Source organism: Nicotiana tabacum, chromosome 6 (assembly GCF_000715075.1).
Source record: "Nicotiana tabacum cultivar K326 chromosome 6, ASM71507v2, whole genome shotgun sequence".
Taxonomy (NCBI): domain Eukaryota; kingdom Viridiplantae; phylum Streptophyta; class Magnoliopsida; order Solanales; family Solanaceae; genus Nicotiana; species Nicotiana tabacum.
This window is the reverse complement of record NC_134085.1, coordinates 165,001,798-165,020,670: the sequence shown is the minus strand read 5'-3', so window position 1 is coordinate 165,020,670 and position 18,873 is coordinate 165,001,798. Positions and strand designations below refer to the sequence as shown.

The 18,873-nt window shown below is 41.1% G+C and overlaps 2 protein-coding genes across 3 annotated transcripts; both read left to right on the top strand.

The window, feature by feature from the left end:
* The first annotated feature begins 492 nt into the window (after positions 1-492).
* LOC107794825 (HVA22-like protein k) lies at positions 493-13,301 on the top strand. Its single transcript, XM_016617359.2, has 8 exons — positions 493-675; positions 10,195-10,253; positions 10,492-10,589; positions 11,392-11,443; positions 11,556-11,619; positions 12,376-12,471; positions 12,799-12,871; positions 13,033-13,301. Exons 1-8 carry the CDS (start codon positions 634-636, stop codon positions 13,149-13,151), a joined length of 603 nt encoding a protein of 200 aa, XP_016472845.1. The 5' UTR covers positions 493-633; the 3' UTR covers positions 13,152-13,301.
* Positions 13,302-13,771: 470 nt separating this feature from the next.
* LOC107827149 (elongator complex protein 3) lies at positions 13,772-18,048 on the top strand. 2 transcript variants are annotated; one of them, XM_016654228.2, is made up of 8 exons: positions 13,772-14,372; positions 14,635-14,704; positions 14,783-14,955; positions 15,715-15,889; positions 16,221-16,387; positions 16,573-16,792; positions 16,878-16,982; positions 17,594-18,048. In XM_016654228.2, the coding sequence occupies exons 1-8, from the start codon at positions 13,900-13,902 to the stop codon at positions 17,933-17,935; spliced, it is 1,725 nt and encodes a 574-aa protein (XP_016509714.2). In that variant the 5' UTR covers positions 13,772-13,899; the 3' UTR covers positions 17,936-18,048. The 2 variants fall into 2 exon arrangements, with proteins under 2 accessions (XP_016509714.2, XP_016509715.2); XM_016654229.2 differs by having other exon boundaries at positions 13,773-14,372; positions 17,624-18,048.
* The last annotated feature ends 825 nt before the right edge of the window (positions 18,049-18,873 follow it).

The window sequence follows — 18,873 nt, the reverse complement described above, 5'->3', positions numbered from 1 at the left end:
GATTCAAGCTCCTTAAGATCTACCGAATCTATTCTAATAGCACCCACTCAAAAGAAAGCAAATATTTGATTTTTTTTGCTACAAATAGCTAATTGGCTAATATTAGTAATATTTTAGGAATTGACCAATTTTTATATTGAGCTACTTATAAATGGACATAACTGGTAGTTTTCCAAAAAAAATAATAATAGTATTATGTTCTTTTTGCTTTTGACCATGTGTCAAGTACCCACTCGAAGCAAGCCAGTTGATTAATAGTATATTATTTAGAATAAGTTTTCCAGATTAAATATCTAAATATTGATGTGTATTAAGATTAAGATATTTGAATATGATTATAGATCTAAATACTGAAATATATTTGATTTATACGTCTTAATCTTAATATTTAGGTGTGCATTGAGATTTTTATGTCTTAGAATCTTAATCTTAAGAAAAACAAACATGGCCGTATGACAACATTGGTTAAGCAAGAGGTTAGAGCTACAAATTAAGAAAGAAAAAGGGCTGGAGTGAATTTTCATAGACTGAAGGGGTTATGTGTAGTTCCACAAAAAGTCAATAGATCGCAGTATTGGTACTCAAATTTGCCAGACGATTGCCGGAACTGAAAAAAAGCTCCCCTTTCCGGGAATGGCAGGAATGGCGATGTTTGCCTCAAATCTCTCCAGCGAGGTATAGTCTCTCAATCTCTGAAGTTTTCACACACTCACATATTTAGGATGTGTAGTTGCGTATAGTAACTATCCTTTTTGCTGCCCGTTCTGATCCGTACTATATTTCATATATAAATTAGGGTGCTTTTAATCTAACTGGGATTCGTTGCAGGATCATTAGCAATTAAGAGGTTTAGTATATGCTGATGCTTCGATTTATCAGAATATTGAAAGATACTTATCGACTTATCGTCAGTATATTCTCCCAGTTACAACAACTCTTCTTTTTGTTAATTGTTTGACCAAAAAGTGTTAAGCTTTTTGTTAAACTAATTAATGAGAAGAGAAGGATAAATCTTAGCCAATGATAATTAACTCTAGATCAAAGCATGCTAAAGACGAGAACAAAATATAATCAAGCTCATAACTCTTTTTAATGTTATAAAGATATCAAATATAAATGACAAGCTTACATTCTCAATGCATTGTTCCGTAATGTAAGAGCAAAGAAGAAAAGGATGGGGGGGGGGGTGCTATTGATAGCTAAGGGATCTGCCTTTATTGATTCAACAACGATGATTACAAAGATTTGCAACAAGGATCTAGACTTTTATTTTGTGGTTGTCAGAGGTTCTCTTTGTTCTTCTGTCTCCCTTCCTTGGAGGAGGAGAGATCCCCTTTCTTATCTTCTTACCTACTAAATATACTATCAGTATTCCCTTTTGTCCATCGGTCCTTAATCGGAATGCCTTCATCCCTTGACTGTCCTTCACGTCGCCTCCCTCAAATATCACGATTTTTACTTCACCCTACAGGCTTTTGGGATGGCTCGATCTCGGCAGTGGCCGAGGTCTTTGTTGTTATTACACCCCGTGGGTATGACCACAGCTTAGTCGACCTCTTACCATCCCTGTTAGCGCTAATCCACGTGTGGTCAGATTTTGATCCATACAGTTAGTCCCTCCGTCCGTTGGGGTCCCTCCGTCAGTTGATTCAAAAATCGGGAGAAATCTGAATGCTTTATGCGAGGGCCGAGGACCTCATGGCGAGGCAGCGACGTGACGCTTCGAGGATCGCGTTGGACCGTTATGTCAGTTCAAGATTGAACCGTCACGTCAGTTCAAGATGTCATCAATATTCCCCATGCGTCATTATCGCGCACGTTTTCTAGGTGTTGTATCGTTTCCCCTACCTTTTCCGTTTTCTAACTGGCAGCTCTTGGTTTTCCTGCTCGGGACATTTATATCCCTATAAATAAGGGGGGAACCCTCTCATTTGAAGGTTACGTTTTCCGATTGCTTAAGGGAGAATTTCGCAAATCTTCTCCTCTTTCTTTAATCTTTCATATTTCTGCCTCTGCTAAGATTCGTTGTGGCCATCATCTATTTGTTTCATCATCTTCGTTTCTTTTGATCAAAGAAAACAAATGGCTAGTTCTTCTTCCCATTCTGACAGAGTTGTAGGTGCTCCGGTGCCGGAGAATGACGTATCCCTACTAGAAGAGGGAGTGGAAGTGGTGGAAGATGAGGGGTTTCCATCGGTGGATGAGGTGGTTCCCCGCCCGGGGAAGGCGAGGACCTATTTCAACAGCCCCATCGGAGATGAACCGAAGCCCGTTCCTTCCACGATGGATGCTGAGGCGATCACAACGTTTAAAGCCAAATGGGGGATTCCCGTTCATATTGAAATGGTGCCGGCGGATAAGGATATAGTGCATTTGCACCTCCAGGGCTACTGCGCGTTTTACGCGTATCCCTTTGTTATTGGGTACACGCTTCCCCTTCCTTGGTGGTGGATTTTTGCCGTTACTATGAGGTGTGCCCGACCCAACTCTCTCCGTACGCGTACAAGCTCTTTCTTATGCTTATCAAGTACGCAGAGCTGGCCGGTCGAGGAATCTCCCTAGGACACATGCTTCACCTCTTTGCCCCCCATTTTCTTCGAGGTACGATGATCCATATGCGTCATCGAGGGACCAAGAGTTTGGTGGTGAAGATGGACGATAAGGCTAACCGCCGCTTTTGGGAGAGTTATTTCTATGTCTGAATAAGGCATATCGTGTCGAACCCTGCAGTGTTTCTTGAGACGTGGAACTTCGCTCGTGAGTTTTCCTGTTTACTTTATGCAATTTTTCTTAAGACGGTCATCAGTCGTCTCCTATTCACGACTTCACTGAGGAGTTGCTTTATTTTTGCAGCCGAGAGACTACCTCCCTCGCTGGTCGTCGATATCCGCGAATGGGTCAGCGCAATTCTCCCCGACACGATGAGGATTCATGAGTGGGCGCCTTTCCATGAGAAGTTTGGGTGCAAGCCTCTTACTGGTGAGTTGGCTCGTCGTAGTTTTGCTTTGTTCTTTGTTTCATAGTTTCTTCAACTTTGTCATTATATGATCGAATTCCTCCTTATTGACAGGTCGGAGAGGAGTAAGAAGGAGGAGGGCTCCTCCGCTCGCATTCTGTCAACCGGTGCCCTCTGCTCGGCCTGCACCAAAAGCTACTGCCTGGCCTGTGCCCGCAGTCGAAACCGTGCGCTTGGAGGTTACTCCTCAACCGGAGACTCCGGTTCTCGCAGTTCGTTCAACGAGCGAATCTTCCCGCGTCGGTAGTGGAGAGGCCCCGTCGAAGAGGCGAAGGGTAGTGTTGGAAGGGGCTTCTTTAGCCGAAACACCCTCGAGGGGCGACCTTGTTTCGACGGCGCCCGAGATCGGTGGTGGTGCCAACCTGGATATGGAGGCGACTCCCGTTGCAAGCGTTCAAGAGGCTACTGTGACGGAGGGACGAAGTTCTAAGGCTGATATTGTTGTTCCGAGCAGGCCTTCGTCATCTCGGCCGAACAACACCCCTTCTTCGGCCAATGAGAGGGGGGAAAGGTGTCATGGTTGAGGATTATGAATCCGAATCCGACATTGACCCTGAGAACATGAGGATATTCGAGGAGGGTTTTACCCGAACTGTGGTAAGAGCGGAAGGCCCTTCCCGAATACTCGAAATTCCATCGGATCTCAACCTGTTGCAAGACACGGTTGATTTGGTGCCACAGTTCGATCTTCTATGCTCCGCCGCTGAGAGCGAATCCCTTCAGGAGGTCAACGATTCTGGGTTGTCACGCGGTGTGGCCGCGATGGCCTTAAGTCCCCTTTTGGTTTCTTCGTTTTGTGACCTTTGTTTTTACACTGACTCTTTCTTCCCTCTCTTTTTTTTAGACTTACATGCTGGAGATCGAGAGTGCTCGCAGGGCTGAGACGCGAGCCAAGATTTTTCTGAAAATGGCCGAGAAGTATCGGCGGTATCGCAACAGATGCCGTGAGATGCACTAGCAGCTCAGAGCGGGCGCTAGTACCTAGTCTACCAGGGAGGAGTTGAAGAAAAGAGATGAGGAACTGATGCGGTCTATCCGCAGATGCAGTGAGCTTGAGGAGTTGCTCCATGCCAAGGACGAAGAGCTCGAGGTGGGCAAAGGGATTGCCGCGAAGTGCGAGGACTTTCAGGCGAATGTACTATCTTTACGAGCTGAGCTTGAGCAAAATGCTACTAAGGTCGACACTCTGAGTGTAGAATGGGCGGAGAAGGTGGCCGAACTAGAAAAGAAAGTGGCCGAGATGGAGAGAGCCGAGGATGCTCGAGTGTTGGCTTTGGCGAGGGCGGCGACGCTAGAGGACACCATTCGTGTCCTCAAGTCTGAGCAGGAAACTGAGAGGGCGACGATCACACTGAGGGAGGCATGACTCGAGTAACGTATTGGTGAAATTGACCGCGAAGCTTCGAGCCTAGGAGACCGGGTCGCAACTCTAGAGGCCGAGAAGGCGCAACTATTGGCTCAGATCGATTCTGCCTCTGTCGCTGTCCCCCGCTGCTTGTATGAGTTATGGGTCCATGTCGAGGCCCAACGTGATATATACAAGGGTTTGTGGGAGGCAGGGAGTATCCTTGAGGCCGCCTTTGAAGATGCTCGGGCGAAGGCATGCGAGGCTCGTATTTTTGCGGTTACGACCCTGCGACATCGGAGGCTGGTGAGGGCGTTGAGGTTGAGGATGGACTTTCTGATGATGATGATGATGATGTGGAGAACGGCGGTGGAGATGACTCCGAGTGAAACTTTGTCGCAACATTTGTACTTTTTTTTTGTTCTTTTGTTGTTTAGTTTCAACTTTTTCTTGAGGGCCTGCTTTGGCCTTTTGTAAGGTGCGACTGTTGCGCATGTACATTTGAATAAAATAGTTGCTTCGTCTTTGTTTGTGTATCTTTTGACTTTCTTTCTTGGGGAGAAGATCTTCGGATTTCTCCGTGACAAGTCCCTGAACTTTTAATTGGGAATCCGACTTCGCTCGGATCAAATTTGAGTCAGATTTCGTGGTGTGAGTTCGAATGGAGTCGCCCCGGATCTGCAAGTTCGGACGAGGTCGACTTCTGATTTGCCAACTTGGGCTGAATCAACCTTGATTTGTCTATTCGAATGAGGTTGAATTGACTTGCCAACTTGGGCGAAGTCAATCTTGACTTAAGTATTCGAACGGGGTCGAACTTAGACTTGCCAATTTGGGCGAAGTCAGTCTTGACTTATATATTCGAGCAAGGTCGAACTTAGAGTTGCCAATTTGGGCGAAGTCAGTTTTGACTTATATATTCGAACGAGGTCGAACTTAGAGTTGCCAATTTGGGTGAAGTCAATTTTGACTTATATATTCGAGCGAGGTCGAACTTTCCTTTCATTTGGCGATAGCCGATGGCCGTAAGGGTGTTAATTCGAGCGAGGTCGGTATTGTAACCCGTTTGTAAATTCGAGCGAGGTCGAATTTTCCTTTCGTTTGGCGATGGTCGATGGCCGTAAGGGTGTTAATTCGAGCGAGGTCGGAATTGTAACCCGTTTGTAAATTCGAGCGAGGTCGAATTCTCCTTTCGTTTGGCGATGGCCGTAAAGGTGTTATCGAGCGAGGTCGGAATTGTAACCCGTTTGTAAATTCGAGCGAGGTCGAATTCTCCTTTCGTTTGGCGATGGTCGATGGCCGTAAGGGTGTTAATTCGAGCGAGGTCGGAATTGTAACCCGTTGCATTACTTTTATTGAATGTTACTCGTCGCCGTATTGTTTATGCGTGCGTCGGGGTGAGTCCCGGTTTGCTTAATTTTGCTTTCATTAGAGAGTACTGTGCGTTTCCTGGGTGAGTCCCAGTCTGCTCAGTTTGCTTTCATTGGGGAATACTATGCGTTTCATGGGTGAGTCCCAGTCTGCTTAGCTTTGCTTTCATTGGGGAATACTGTGCGTTTCATGGGCCCATTGCTCAGTCTCTTGTTCTGGAGATTGTTTCTTAGTAGTCGACCTGTGCTGAGCCGTTTCTATTATTTGTAGTGCGGTACGGCTTAGAGGGCTTTGCTCGGTCATTGCTTGCGAGATGGTATGGTACGGAACCTTCTCCTGGTGTGTTTTGGTGGCGTTCGTTCCTTGTTCGCGTACCTTTAAGAACGCTCGTGTTCTTGTTCTGAACCAAAAAGGGAGCATGATAAGCTAAACCCAAACGAAATTGCTTGTTACCTTGGCCTGGTAAACGGTGAGAGGGGGTGCGGCGCTGTAGGGTCACTCGCTTCGCCTCGTGCTCGAATGACGGTTTCAGATTTGGCAGCCGTGTTCGGCTTCGTCGTTAGTCGCGTCTAGGCCTCTCATGGGTTGGACTTACCTTGCCCGTTGGGGTATCGAGATCGAGTCCCAATCCGATATGTGCAAACAATAAGGGAAACATGTCATACTTTGCTCATAAATCACACGGTGCGTGTGGGTATGAAAATGAGGCAGGGTATGCCCGTTATTTCAAAGAATCACACAGTAGGATATTGTCTCTTCCTAAGGGGTGGAATTACATGCCGGTATATAAGGTGAATATGTCAAATGGGATTGCGGTCATGTTAAGTGCATAGTGACCGTGCGGTCATGCTAAGTGCATAGTGACCGTGCGGTCATGCTAAGTGCATAGTGACCGTGATCCTGCTTTAAACATGCATATGACGTGCCAAACCTATCGCTAAAGATGAGGCGTGGGTTTTGCATAGACATCGGGCATAATTTCTATTTCGTGTAGGGACCTGACCTAGATTGGTTTGGTTATCTCAAAAGCTTATCTACCACTTTTTCGAGTTGGTGTTTATACCGAGATGGTGATGCTATGACAGCCTGGGAGTGATACTTGGCTGGTTTTAGATCTAAAGGAAACTAAAATTTTGGCTAAGAAATCCCCACAGACGGCGCCAAATTGTTTGACCAAAAAGTGTTAAGCTTTTTGTTAAACTAATTAATGAGAAGCTGAATTAATTCTAGATCAAAGCATGCTAAAGACGAGAACAAAATATAATCAAGCTCATAACTCTTTTTAATGTTATAAAGATATCAAATATAAATGACAAGCTTACATTCTCGATGCATTGTTCCGTAATGTAAGAGCGAAGAAGAAAAGGGGGGGGGGGTGCTATTGATTATTGATTCAGCAACGATGATTACAAAGATTTGCCACCAGGATCTAGACTTTTACTTTGTGGTTGTCAGAGGTTCTCTTTGTTCTTCTGTCTCCCTTCCTTGGAGGAGGAGAGGCTCCCTTTCTTGTCTTCTTACCTCCTATATATACTATCAATATTCCCTTTTCTCCATCGGTCTTTAACCGGAATGCCTTCATCCCTTGACTGTCCTTCACGTCGCCTCCCTCAAATATCACGATATTTACTTCACCCTACAGGCTTTTGGGATGGCTCGATTTCGGCAGTGGCCGAGGTCTTCCTTGTTATTACACCCCGTGGGTATGACCACGGCTTAGTCGACCTCTTACCATCCCTGGTAGCGCTAATCCACGTGTGGTCGGATTTTGACCCATACATTAATAAATGGCGAATTACAAACAACTCGCCAACTTGCATGCACATGTGTACCGGGTAACTCTGTCTACCAATGCTTGGAGATGGGAAGAAATTACCTAGTGTTTTTTGAACAAATTTTTTAATATATAAGTTAAATAATGATATATTCATTCAAACGGGCCAAGAAGGTGCTAAAATGAGTGTTACAACTTACATACAAAAGTTCTGGCCCAATGTTTCAGATAGGGAGTTTAATCTTCATTCAAAGCATCTCTGATTACTCTTTTTTCCCAAATAAGACATATACTAGAAGTGTTTCAGACGATTCTATTGCTTTCCTGAATTTTCCTCTCCTTTTAGCTAAAGAAAAATTGTCTAATATACTTACACACCACCCATTGTACCGCAGAAAGACTCAGAAATGTACACAAGATCTGAAAAACTAATGGGCAGTGTAAAATTAGGATGATCTACATTTTTGAATTCTCATTTCTATGTAACATCTGCTGCATATTATAAATCCCCCTTTTCTTAAATGTTTTTTTCATTTTAAAGTCAGGCATGTTAATGAATTTCTTGTGGATGTTTCATCGATTACCTATCCAACCTAACAATTTTCCTTGAAATACTAGATTGAGGGTTCGTGGGATATCAGTCCTTATATTAGGAAAAGAGGTATCCAGTCCTCCCGGATTAGATTGAATAAGTGAAATAGTGTGTGGATTGAATTTCTATTTCATGTCTGGCATGAAGGATGATGCACCAGAGAAATACAGATTAATTTTTTCATTTCCATATGCCTCTAATTAAATGAAAGAATTTCACTAAAAAGTCAGATGAAGGATCAAAAACACAACAGAAGAATCTCTTATATTAGAGGATTATTTTGACATTTGGCCTTTCAGAGGGATCCCCCACCCACGGTAGATGACAGTGAGGGTTTTCCAGATTGGCCTGCCAAAGGTGGGATTAGAGTAGATAAATCCCAACCAGTCGATCTCCAATCCCTCATGCTAAACGACCCTAAAGGTGTCAACATTAGTATAAAATAAATGAATTGATCAGATTGGAAAGGGTAGCAACAACAACAACAACAACAACTTACCCAGTATAATCCTACAGGTGAGGTCTTGGGAGGTTAGTGTGTACGCAGACCTTACCCCTACCTGGAGAGGTAGAGAGGTTATTTCCGATAGACCCTTGGCTCAAGAAAAGGTGGAAAGGAAGAAAAGGGAAGAAGAAGAAGAAAGAGGGGGGAGAAAGTTCGATACCTACTGGGTGCAAACAATTTCTGAGGGCCATCGGACTGGGTAAAACTTGAATTAACCGTGGTGCACTTGCGGGAAACTCCTTGCCGAGGGCCTGTGCACCCCCGGGATTAGTCGGGGCTCGAAGAGACTCGGACACCCGGTGCAAATCAAAAAAGAAAGAGGGGGAAGAAAGAAAGAAGAGGGAGACAAAAGACGATAAGGAAAAAGGGGAGAAAAAGTAGCATCAAATAGTAACAATCAGGGAGCAACAATTTCCAGTAAAACGGAGAAAAAGTAGCATCAAATAGTAATAATCAGGAGTAGCAATTTTCAAAACAATGGACGTGGTTGCTAAGTACCAGATATAATAGCAAACTAGAAGAAAGTATCTTTCAACCAACAACAAGAATATTGTTAGTACTACTGGTAAACCTAGGAGAAACTCACAACTACCTGTCAACCCACCACCTTAATCCTCGATCTTCACACTTTCTTATCGCTAGTCATGTCCTCGGTTAGGTGAAGCACCGACATGTCCTGCCTAATCATCTCTCCTCAATACTTCTTTGTCCTACCCCTGCCCTTCCTCAAGCCCGCCATGGCCAACCTCTCACACCTCTTGACCAGGGCATCTATGTCTCTCCTCCTCACATGCCCAAACCATTGCAGCCTCGATTCCCGCAACTTGTCTTCCACGGATGCCACTCCAATCTTGTCCTTAATAACTTCATTCCTAATCTTGTCTTTCCTAGTATGTCCACACATCCATCTCAACATCCTCATTTCAGCTACGCTTATATTCTGGACATGGGACTTCTTGACGGGCCAGCACTCAGCTTCATACAACATAGCCGGTCTAACCACAACCCTGTAGAATTTGCCCTTAAGTCTAGGCGGCACTTTCTTATCGCATAAAACCCTCGAAGCTAGCCTCCATCTCATCCAACCCGCTCCAATGCGGTGAGTAACATCCTCGTCAATCTCCCAGTTGCCTTGAATTATAGACCCAAGATACTTGAAACTATCTATTTTGGGAATGACTTGAGTATCAATCTTTACTTCCACTTCTTCTTCATGCCTCTCAGATTGGGAAGGGCATTAGAAGCATAAATAGAGTATTGTCATTTTTGTAATGCTTTAATATTCTGAGGAAATATCGTAACAGACAGTAATCTGTTAGATCTTCTTGCTTGTTATGGTTACTTGGCAAGTAGGTAAAATTTGTGAGTATCCTAAACTACTTCCCCCCGTCTTAAAAGTGTTTGAACTGGCCAACCAGTCATGTTCTACAGCCCTGATGTCCGTCTTACAAGTTTTTGTTTTCAAGCTTCACTAAAACTACTCTTCTATTACTGGTCATCCTTGCGCTTATAACTTTCATTTATGTCATGCATCCAGAAGGTGTTGTATTTTTCTTCTTCTCTGCTCTCACATCACTTTCATTTGATGCAGGTTGGGTTAAAATTGCTTCTTAGTCCGCTTAATACTAATGTTGTTGTCCGCACTGCATGGTGAGCTCTTATTCGAGTTTGGAGATTTTCTTTTCATGATCCAATTGACTTTGCCTACAGTCACTTTTAAGGTTTAAGAAGGAATTCTACACTGTTGCTTGGGATGAGCCAGATGCAAAAGTTTCATATCCATTTCAGAATCCTTGTTTCTTATTGATATTCTGAATTCTATGTTTTAGCTGCATTTATTATTTGGCAAAGTGGAAGATTCTAGTTAAACTTTTAAAGGTATTTGCAGCTGTTCTGTGGGCATTCTTTTGCCTGTTTATTCTACTTTCAAAGCAATTGAGATGAGGGATCAAAACGAGCAACAGAAATGGCTTCTGTACTGGGCAGGTGATGATGCTTTTCAAAACATTACAAATATTGTTTTGCTTTGAAAATCTTGAAATTCCTTTTTTCTCCACAAGATACTAAGATATTCTCACCACAAAGTATCTCCGCTAAGAGTTCTATTATATGTCCTTACCAAAAGAAGAGTTTCATATGTACTTCTGTTTTCCGTAATACCGTGTGAAATCATTGCTGGGCGATTAACCTGTAGAGTTTCATTTGAAAAGCAATAAAAAGAAGCTATTGAGTCTACACAACAAGAACTTAAGTTAAATCTTCCTTTAAATCATCTCATTTTTTTAAGAATGGCGTTGCTACACTTGTATATCTCAATACTTGCTAAGACACCTAATTTGATATACAACCTCAGCAGAAATTGGGCTGTCGATACAGATTGGTGTCTATCTTTTTCTTCCACTTCTGGTTATTGATTCTATGATTGACACTAACTTCATCTTTTTGGAGGCAATTAAGCAATGCATATGCTTCATGATTATATGTTTTATGACATTTTTCGACATAGTAAATAATTCTATAATAGGCATCACTGATTCTTTCACCCCCCCCCCCCACCCACCCACACACACACACACACAAAATAAGTAAATAATAATATAATAAAAGAAACCCTCACTCCATGAATACTTTGCTTTACTGGTGGCTTATGCTTAACCAATTCAAGGCCTAATCACTGTGGATTGGAGGCCTCACGGTAACTAGTTAGACTTTTAGGTTATTGTAATTATCTCGCCCATATGTCTCTGTTCAGTCAAGCATAACCTACTCTCCCTCTCTCTGCTTGCAGCATATGGATCTTTCAGTATTCTTGAAGCATTCACGGATAAATTTCTCTACTGGTGACTACTTTCACTTCCTTTTTCTAATTTTTTTTATAGCCAGTAATGTGTTTAAATGAGGTTATTTTGGGAATACCAAAGTAACATGGAAGAGCTTTGTCTTATTTCATAGGTTCCCACTATACTATCATGTGAAGTTCGCATTTCTTGTTTGGCTTCAACTTCCATCTGCTGATGTGAGTTCAACAGATATTTCTGTTTCTTGAAGTTTTATCTTTTTCTTCCCTTTCCATTCTGCTTACCTGCTTTGGGGAGGATGGATGTAAAACAATTTCACTATCATGGTTTATATCTCCTGAATATATCCTGCCCATTTCAAAAGGTAAGTGCTTGGGAAATATAGCCAGCACCTCTTTACCGTTACAAAGACTATGACTTTGGGAGCTTACTACTTCTAATTGGATACTCTTTCCATATGAAAGCCAATTGTTGATTCTGCTGGTGAGAGAAAACCGAGGAAGGATAGAAGAATAACACGTTTGGGAGGAGAAGATAGAGGAAGTAGGTGTAGTGTAGGTTTCAAACAAGAGAAAAGGAACATGCAGCTTAGGTTTCACACCGGCGTCAAGGAAGGCGGAGTCTAAGGATGGTTGAGAGATGAGTGGGTGGCGGGTGGGTGAGGGGAAGCTAGTGAATCTGGCAGACAGTGGAAAATAGAGAATGGCGAGGATAGTGAACTAAGTTTAAAAAAAAAAATAATCATCATGGGGGGCCTTCTGTGACTTTTTTTAAAATTAGCATTAAAATGTCCTAATCTCAACACACTTGCGAGCGTGTCAGGCCAAATAAAAAAATATCTAGCTGCTTTTGAGGTGAATTCTGCTGAACTGCTTAATTAGAGTTAATGATGTAGCTTTAGCTTGAAGTTTATACTTACCATTTCACTGAAAATGGATTTTTGGAAAGTGATGCACTTCTTTGGTGTTACACAGGGTGCTAAGCAATTGTACACAAACCATCTGCGCCCTTTCCTCATGAGACATCAAGGAAGACTGGATAATATTTTGGAATTATTTCATGGAGTACTGGTAAAAGTTATCTATTATTGTATGTCATAAATTTGACTTTGAAATGTGTTGATGCAACTTGCCGATTAATTTAACGTTATGTAAAATGTAATCTAATTCAATTTACTAGGATGTAACATTCTGTCACTTGATGCTTTGGCTCTTTTTCAAAGATTTTCATAAATTCCAGAGTAAGGTTGGATGAAACTGTGCTTGTGCATGTAAGTCAAAACGACTGCTTAAGGTTTTTGATCAGTAGTTTGTCTCTTATATGTATTGTGTAACTGCAGCTTCTTAAGGAATTTTTAATCGTAAATTCAGATTGTCTTATAGAAATATAATTTGCAGGCCAAATTTATTAGCACCCACCAAACAGAAATCCAGTTTGCTCAGATGCTTCTTGCCAAAAGTTTATTATCAGGTGATTCTTTCTTATAGTAACAGATTCCCTTCGTCTTATGTTTGTTTCCACAAGCTATTTCAGGGTGGACATCAGTATTTATCCATCCTATAATTATAGAAGAAAAGCACCTTCATATTTTAGTTTGGTATATGCATAACCCATTTAATTTACTTTTTTAGTTGGGAGTATTCTTCAACCTGGGCAAGGACGAGTTGTTGGTACAATTGAAGGTCCAGCAGTGCAAGTAGAGACTTCAGTACAGCAAGTAGAGACTTCAGAATCAGAAGATGAATCGTGATGCTTTTTTTTCAAAACCAGATGAAGTACCTTCTCTCTGTTGTACATCATATCAACTTAGTTTAGCTAGATTTTTTTTCTTGTTCTCAGCATGTTTGATGCAAAATATATAAAAAGTAATCAGAGTGTACATAATTTTCGGAGGAGTCAATTTTGTTGTGAGTTTGTGGTTTTCCTTCTTCGTTTTCCTGTAAATATTTATCAACAGAAAGTGCTGAACTCACCCACAATATTAAGTATTACTATGCATACAGGGGTAAGTTCTGCCTGCATACGACGCAGTACCTTTTTCAGACCCCACTTGGCACTTGTGGGAATATAGTGGATTTTTTATTGTTGTTTGATGTTGTTGTTATGAATAATTGCATATACCTAACATATAATCATACAAACTTTTTAAAAGATGATTTAAATTATTGAATTTGCTGAACAAGAACTGAGTAAATCCTAAATCTATATTCGCTCCAGATTAGATTTTCAATTAAAACTAGATTCATAATATTTGCCATCTCAAAATCCTAAAACATAACATAATCAGTGCGAAATTGCGAACTCTCAACTACCCGGGTCTTTATCGCATCTTTCAAATAAATAGAGCACCAGTTTGTAATTAATTTAAAATGTAGCCGTCCATTTTTCTCATTACGGATCCATCGGCAAGCAGCAAAATACACTAAAGCAACCGACATCGGCGGGTTCACGTCATAATTCGGGTTTCTTCCTCGGTTTATTTCCTCAACCTATCACTCATGGCGGCGGCGGCGGCTGTAGCAGACACGCGAAAGCTCCCACGGCCGGGGAGGGGCGGCGTCGTCTCCCTTGGCCTGACGGAGGAAGAAGCCAGAGTTCGTGCTATAACGGAGATCGTCAACAACATGGTGGAACTCTCACGGAAAGGCAAGGACGTAGACTTAAATGCGTTAAAGTCAGCAGCGTGCCGCAAATACGGGCTTTCTAGGGCTCCAAAGTTGGTAGAGATGATCGCTGCTTTGCCTGACTCCGAACGTGAATCACTGCTTCCCAAACTCCGAGCCAAGCCCGTTCGTACAGCGTCGGGCATAGCAGTGGTTGCTGTAATGTCCAAGCCTCATCGCTGTCCTCATATAGCTACCACTGGAAACATTTGTGTTTATTGCCCTGGTGGACCCGATTCTGATTTTGAGTACAGTACACAGTCATACACTGGATATGAGCCTACTAGTATGCGAGCTATTCGAGCTAGGTGACAATCAATTATGTCTCTTTTTTTTCATTATGAAGATAGATAGTCTAAACTGTGAATTTGTTTAAAGCTTTTCTTCTCCAGGAATTATCGGTCTTAGAAATTTAAAATTCGTTACGGAAAAAATGTGGATGTACTTGCATTTACTTTACACATAGTTTTCTGAAGTTCTTTTACTCTCGTTTATTCAAAAAGGTGTTTTGAAGAGAAAATCACGGGTTGTACCAGATACTTAATGTACTTATGTCGTTCATGTTGCCAGATACAACCCTTATGTACAAGCTCGAAGCCGGATTGATCAACTTAAGAGATTGGGTCACAGTGTTGACAAGGTTTCTTCCTTGTAAATACTGCTAATTCTTTCTGGTTTTGGAAATTTTTTGCGAATACTCATAGTTATGATAATGCAGGTTGAATTCATCTTGATGGGAGGTACATTCATGTCGTTGCCAGCAGAATACCGTGACTACTTCATACGGAATCTTCATGATGCTTTATCTGGACATACTTCTGCCAATGTTGAAGAGGCTGTTGCTTACTCCGAACATGGGGCTACAAAGTGCATTGGGATGACAATTGAAACGTGAGTAACTATTTGCTAGATGTGAAAGTGGTTTAAAAATCACAGTGAAAAGCACTTGCCAAAAAAGAAAAATCCACAGGGAAAAGCACCCCGGGAAACTATTTTGACTTATAACTTGGTCCTCTATTACTGAGACATTCTCTTGTCATTTACTTGATTCGTCTTCCTTTTGTCTTGCTTTTTTCATGTGCTAGCTGAGTTCAGACTGAGTTCTAATGCATGATAGTGTGTCCTCCAGTAGGAAAGAGAACATTTTGAGTTCTCATCTTCCTCCTCCTCATGATTATCACTGACATCTTGTGTTTATTAGTTACTATAATATTATTCTGCAATCTTTGAATTGTTGTTATTGTAATTATTCTTCTGCCGTATTCAATGATCAGAAGACTGGTAAGGTGATGGAAAATAATTTGAACTAAGAAAAGAAGCAAGCAAAGTGGTATACTTAAATTTAACCTACCTTATTAAAAAAAACAAGAAGTAGGCAAAGTGCTATACTTAATTTCTTTAGAAGAGTTGGTGGAGCTTTTACCTCTTAATAATACTAGCATTTTGTTCATATCTGTGTTGTGTACTCAATCATGTTTTTTTCGCCAATAGATGGCCAGACTACTGCCTTGGACCTCATCTGAGGCCGATGCTTTCTTACTTAATTTCTTTAGGAGAGTTGGTCGAGCTTTTACCTCTTTACTAATATAAGCATACAGCATTTTGTTCATATCTGTATTGTGTACTCAATCGTGTGTTTTTTGCCAATAGGAGGCCAGACTACTGCCTTGGACCTCATCTGAGGCAGATGCTTTCTTATGGTTGTACTCGGCTAGAAATTGGAGTCCAGAGCACATACGAGGATGTTGCTCGTGATACAAATAGAGGCCACACTGTAGCAGCTGTGGCTGATTGCTTTTGTTTGGCAAAGGATGCTGGCTTCAAGGTGCTTTTCTAACTTCTTTTGTTGGTGGTTTGGGTAGAATCTCTACATTTAGTTGCAGGCTACAAAGCCTTCCACCTCTAATCCCCTCTTCCCCAAGCCGCATGTTGAAGATGAGCCTTGAAGAATAAATGAAAATGGAAATATAATGAGTAAGGTCAATTTTACATTGTGTTGCGATGTTATTATTTGGAGGATTTGACATGAAGTTTTGCCTTGAAGCTGTTATAATCATTCATACATTCAATTCCTTTCTATCTTTTTGGACTTTAAGGTATATTTTCTAGTATCTACTGGTAAAGTTGTCATTCATACATTTGTTAAAATTTTGTAGGTCGTTGCTCATATGATGCCTGACCTTCCAAATGTTGGTGTTGAGAGAGATATGGAGAGTTTTAAGGAATTCTTTGAAAGTCCTTCATTTAGGGCAGATGGACTTAAAATTTATCCGACCCTTGTTATTCGTGGCACGGGACTTTATGAACTGTGGAAAACTGGAAGGTGTAGTCAACTTTCTGGATTTTGTTATGCTACATGTTTTTTTTCCATCACTGACATCATTTATTAACAATCCAATAACACTTATTTCATGCAACCTAGTTGTAGATAGTACTAAGACCATATTGTTGGATGCAAACTTGAAATTATTACTTCAGTGAGATCATCATAAGTGTTATCATGTCCAGGTATCGGAATTATCCGCCAGAGCAGCTTGTAGACATTGTAGCAAGGATTCTTTCGCTGGTGCCACCTTGGACACGTGTTTACAGGGTTCAACGTGATATCCCTATGCCTCTAGTGACTTCAGGAGTTGAGAAAGGGAATCTCCGAGAACTGGCTTTAGCTCGAATGGATGATCTTGGCTTGAAATGCCGAGATGTCCGAACACGTGAAGCTGGGATCCAGGTAATATAATTTTGTTATCTACTTTCTTGCATTTCATCCAATGTGGTCTCAAAACTCAAATCTTTTGATCGAAATAACATATTAGGACATCCACCACAAGATAAAGCCTGAAGAAGTTGAGCTTGTTCGCCGTGATTATACAGCAAATGACGGATGGGAAACTTTCCTTTCATACGAAGATACACGCCAGGTATGTCAACTCAGCTGGTTGCTCTTTGTTGATTTTCAACTCCTTCCTGGTTCTAGTGTAACAACAACAACAACAACAACAACAATAAACCCAGAATAATCCTACAAGTAAGGTCTGGTGAGGGTAGTGTGTACGCATACCTTACCCCCCTACCTTGTGAAGTTAGAGATTTCCTGGCTCTAGTGTCAAAATAGCAAATCGAACTCAATGCATTTTGCTGCCAAAAGCAGTTACTTGTTCTAGATTTGTTTTAGTTCTGCTATGGAATCAGCTCGGAACTTCGTAAACCTATGGAACCGAACCTTTTTTCCCTTTTATAAGGAAATTTCTCGGAACAGTCATGTCCTGCAACTAAAAACAAAGAAAATGGGCTGGAGGAGGGGTGGTGTGGTGTAGGGTTGAAGGGTTGGGGTTCATAATTCTATTTTTCCTTTTAATCTTATAAAATTTAATAGCAGTAGATCCTAGCTTATCTAAACAAGTCTTTTATGTCTTTTTATAAGTGCTGGTAACTGCAAACTATTGCAACAGTGGGTCCTCTTGCAATAGGAAGAGTTCATTGTATGACTGTTAACGTCTTCATTATGAGAAGGAAACCTGAATCAAATTAGACTTTCTTTTTTCTTTTTCTTTTGATACAGGATATTCTTGTTGGATTGCTACGACTGCGGAAGTGTGGACGGAATGTAACTTGCCCAGAACTCATTGGGAGGTGTTCTATTGTTCGTGAGCTTCATGTGTATGGGACAGCAGTTCCTGTCCGTGGTCGAGACACAGATAAGCTGCAGCACCAGGGTTATGGTACTCTGCTGATGGAGGAGGGGGAGAGAATTGCTCTAAGGGAGCATAGGTCGACCAAACTGGCAGTTATCTCAGGTGTAGGAACCCGGCATTACTATAGAAAGCTAGGCTATGAGCTTGAAGGTCCGTACATGGTAAAAAACCTCGTGTAGAAGTACACTTGTTACTTTGCTGTAGGGATGGTTTTCCTATTAGTCCCTCGACAAGTTTTGTATTTTAAATGGTATGCAGAGTCTAATTCTGGTAATGACAAGTTTAAATGGTATCTTCCTTCTCTGACCCATTCCCCAAAACCTCCAACTGCTGAAAGCTCCGCTCTTTTTAAAAAAAGAATTTTTTGGGAAATATCCCTTCTAAGATGAGCATCTTATACTGTTTTTTTATTTTGAAATTCCTAAGCTCTACCTATATTATCATACCAATGCAATAGTTAATGGAGTTGTCAAGTCCAATTTTAAACCCATAGTGGTTGACTGGATTTGACGAGCAATTTTAGGTCTTCGATTGTCCCCATACTTGGTTATTCGAGGAACTAAGTGGGTGGAAAGGCAAGTGCATGTCGAAATAAATAGCTTTGTTAGGAATTCCTAATGATTATATATATTGTCTTTAATTCTTCTTTTCACGTCGTGGTTGACCAAGGGCATATATATCATTTCATAAAAATTTCATGTTTGCATTTCTACACGTGGACCCCACATTCCTCTAGCCACAACTCTTCTTTAAATGCACTATGCATGTATTGATTAGACTGTTTGTGCAGTGCAAATGCTCATTTCCAATCTTTTTCTCGTTTTAAAATTATTAATTTTGGATTATTCAAATAGAAGTTTCCATAGAGAAAATAAAATTAATTTTAATAATACAACAACAAAAAGAAGTATCGATATTTACTAGATTTTCATATTTGCCCATACTATCTTAAAGCAATTTGAAAATAAAATTAAATGATTTTCATCTATACATACTATTTGAAGACGATTTCAAACTAAATATTTTTATATTCAAAAGTAATTTTAAAAAATATAGCTGGTTAAACCTCAAAAGTTAATTAATTAAACACCAACAAATAATAATTTTAATAAAATTG

Coding starts and splice junctions, on each gene's coding strand:
- LOC107794825 (XM_016617359.2), top strand. CDS start 634: ATGGCAGGAATGGCGATGTTTGCCTCAAATCTCTCCAGCGAG. Junction 676..10,194: donor CCTCAAATCTCTCCAGCGAG/GTATAGTCTCTC, acceptor CATTTGATGCAG/GTTGGGTTAAAATTGCTTCT. Junction 11,620..12,375: donor TTCAACTTCCATCTGCTGAT/GTGAGTTCAACA, acceptor GGTGTTACACAG/GGTGCTAAGCAATTGTACAC.
- LOC107827149 (XM_016654228.2), top strand. CDS start 13,900: ATGGCGGCGGCGGCGGCTGTAGCAGACACGCGAAAGCTCCCACGGCCG. Junction 14,956..15,714: donor ATTGGGATGACAATTGAAAC/GTGAGTAACTAT, acceptor TTTTGCCAATAG/GAGGCCAGACTACTGCCTTG. Junction 15,890..16,220: donor CAAAGGATGCTGGCTTCAAG/GTGCTTTTCTAA, acceptor AAAATTTTGTAG/GTCGTTGCTCATATGATGCC.